Genomic DNA, 3,187 nt, shown 5'->3' on the forward strand with positions numbered 1-3,187 from the left:
CCTGGCCCCCAGGAGAGGGTGTGCCCAGGAGTGTCGAACTCCGCGACAACCCTGATGCCACGCAGCCGGGCATACTCGATCACTGTCTGCACGTCGCTGGCTGTGTACACGTGGCTCATGGCGTTGAAGGCTCCCTGGGGGAACACGGGAAATCTCAGCGTCTTGGTTCAGGTGCCGAGGGAGGGATCTGCTCGCCCTGGCCGGGCGCCACACCGTGCCCGGGGTGGGTCACCTGCTTGCTGAGCTCTGGGAAGGTCACACTCTCGTAGGGGAAAGACGGGTCATCCACAATGTGCCAGTGGAACACATTGAACTTGTTGTAAGCCATAACGTCCTGGAAGGAACAGGAACAAAGAAGAATGTCCCTTGTCCCTTCTGAAAGGTCACCCAGCTTGCCACAGAAAGGGGACAAGGTCCCCGTGCTCCAAAAGGACAAAGCAGAATCCCTAAATGCTCCCCGGGATCCCAGAGGGATTCGGACTCTGCTCTTCAAACGCACCAGCACCACAACGAGCTGCAGAGGGCCAGCGGTGCTTCTGCTCACAGTAAAATCCCTGTTCTCCCTCCAACAGGGCCAGAGTGGAGACCTGGAAGGTGAATTCTGCTTGGGGTGATCACAGAACCACCAACCACCTTGGTCTAAGCTCTTCTCCGATGAGAAGAGGTGCAGTGGCCTACATATCAGCCACCTCCTAGGCTCTTCGGAAACAAGCAACACCAGAAACCCAAAAAGCCCTCGAGGCCGCTCAAAGAGCCCTCAGTTGTCACGGAGGAAGGGACACCCAACTACACCACCTCGTCTCCGCGCACAGGCATCCTACCAGCGTTTCCAGGATGGCTCTCAGAGGCAGGTAGTGACGGGAGGTGTCTAGCAACAGTCCCCGGTGAGGGAAGCGGGGAAAGTCCAGGATTTCTGTCTTGTTGATGTAGTACTGCATGCAGAGAGAAAAAGTGAGCAGGGCTTACGGCAACACAGCCGTTAGCAGAAGACAATCAGGTCACCTCTGTCCCCAGGGCTGGTGGGACAAGGAGGGGCAGCCTCAGTGCCCAGAGCACAGGCTACCCAGAGCGCTGCAGCGCTTCACCCACTCAGAAGGCGGGACCTGGCTGGACTCGCCGATCTCTACCTGGCCCTTGGCAAAGCTGCGCCACCGCGCTGGCACCCCCCTCATCCCAAGCATTCCGCCAATCCTCACCCTGTCCCCATGGCGGGAGGAAAGCTGGCTGCCCCCAGGAGATGAGGTCTGGACTCACCGTGCCGTTCTCGTCCCTCCCAACGAGCTGGCTGAATGTTTCCAGGCCTGCAGAGAAGCCCCACAGTCCCTTTCTCACACAGATGCCCCCAAAGGGACAGAGTTCACCCAACAAGTCACTCTACAGAAAGAGAGGCAGGGAGAGCGGGAACGCCCCCCAGAAAGCACTCCTCACCTCTGAGAGCTCCCCAGACGGCGTCCGCGGAGAGCAGCAAGGAGCCTTCTGAGACAGCGAGCTTATCTGAAACACAGTGCCAGCGGGGCCGGCCTCAGGTCGCCCATGCCATCACACGCTGCGACAGGCAACGACAGCCCCAGCCACGGGTATGGGACGGCACGCGGGGGTCCCACAGAACCAGTTTGGGGGGTTCTTTGTTTTAAACCTCTCCCACGGCTTTATCGCCATCCTCAGCTGAGCTGCTCGCTCCCTGCCTCAATTTCTCAGTGAGGATTTTGCTCCGTCCCGCTCCCCACGCCGGTACTCACAGCTCTCCTTGGAGTCCAGGCTAGGATAGCCATTGCAGCCCGGCATGGCCACGAAGACCAGGAGCTGAGTGCAGGCTGTCTCCCAGGGCGGCTCGTTCTCTGCAAAGGACACAGACCACGGACAGTGAGCCCAAAACAGTGGCAGAAGCAATGACCGGATGTCTCAAATGAATGGAAACTGCACGAACAGATGTGCTAGATCCACATACCAAACCACTCAGGCCACTCTAGGACTTCTAAAAAGGCTACCTCTACCTGTTAGCCTTAGGCACCAGCTCTCAAAGGCATCAGAAAGGCTGGCCCTGCTTCCAGCCCACTGCCGCCCTCCCAGCCCAGCCAGCCCCGGGGGCGCAGGGGTACGTGGACTTTGCACACACGTGGCAGAAGCGGGCACCCTCTACGCTTCACCCCAGAGCAGGCACCGGGGGGCCAGGCAGTGACTTGTTTCAACACAGGCAATAAGGGGCACGGAGCTGGTCCCAACCTTCAGCGCAGTGAGGAAGCCTCCAGGGAAGGCTTTGCAGTGGAAGCTTAAAGGAGCTTAAGAGAGGAGAGAGACATGAGAGTGTGGTCTGGCAGCAGCCCCCAAGGCTCCCTGAACACCAGCCCCTGCTCTGAGCAACGACCGCAACTACTCAAGTTTTCTCCAGGGAGGGTGAGGAGCTTCATGTTTCCAAACTCTCCCAGCACTGGGGAAAGCAAGCACAAACCCAAGACCTCTGGGCCCTACCCACACTTGCTAGAGAGGGCAAAGAAACCCTGTAAAACAGGGCAGAGGATGAATCCAAGTGCACCGCTGAGCTGAGCCAGGAGCCACCAAAAGGTCTCGCCTGGCAGAGAAAGGCTCCAGACCAGCTTCACCTTCTGCAGAGCAGGCGAGCAGCTGGGAAAACAAACCCAGCCACAGCCAGGCGCCGTGTGGGAGCTCCGGCCACGCTTCCCTACCCGAGGGAGAGCTGCCAAGGACGCACAGGCCCGAGTCCTCACTGGAGTCGCTCCCCCAGCTCCAAAGGGAGGAGATCAGCCTTCGCCGGGATGCATGGGTCTACTCACAGCAGTCTCCAGCCAGGAGGAGAGGGCATCATTAGTGGGGTGGGACCCTGCTCATCACAGCCAGGGTCCATGCCTGCGTGCCCGGGAACAGCCAGTGTCACCACGGTCACTACAGAATAAAAAGCTTGGCTCTGAGTGAGCCCATGGCACTGCCAGGGTTCGGGTGAAATGGAGAGCCCATGGTCCAAGGCTCGCAGGAGCCAGAACCCCCAAACATCTCCACAAAGGACTGGAGAAACCTGCGTGGCGGGAGGGGGAACAGCTTGAAGAGAGCCCTCTGTTTGGAGCTCTCCTCTTGGTTACACACAAGCCGGTAGCCAAGGCAACCTCGCAGATGTGCGAGCTGGCACGCCAGCGCAGCGAGACCTGCTCCCTCTGCTCGGCGAGGTGCAGCT

At 59.5% G+C, this 3,187-nt stretch overlaps 1 protein-coding gene across 1 annotated transcript in view; it reads right to left on the bottom strand.

Moving 5' to 3' along the window:
* HEXA (hexosaminidase A (alpha polypeptide)) overlaps nt 1-1,838 on the bottom strand; it is a gene marked incomplete at both ends in the record, with an annotated part of 5,369 nt that extends 3,531 nt beyond the window's left edge. The window contains 6 exon segments of the mRNA XM_010141147.1: nt 7-134; nt 233-334; nt 822-932; nt 1,255-1,301; nt 1,429-1,494; nt 1,740-1,838. Coding sequence (XP_010139449.1) covers nt 7-134; nt 233-334; nt 822-932; nt 1,255-1,301; nt 1,429-1,494; nt 1,740-1,838 — 553 coding nt within the window.
* Between the last annotated feature and the right edge of the window lie 1,349 nt (nt 1,839-3,187).

The sequence above is a fragment of the Buceros rhinoceros genome, unplaced genomic scaffold (genome assembly GCF_000710305.1).
Source record: "Buceros rhinoceros silvestris isolate BGI_N320 unplaced genomic scaffold, ASM71030v1 scaffold21548, whole genome shotgun sequence".
Lineage (NCBI taxonomy): Eukaryota > Metazoa > Chordata > Aves > Bucerotiformes > Bucerotidae > Buceros > Buceros rhinoceros.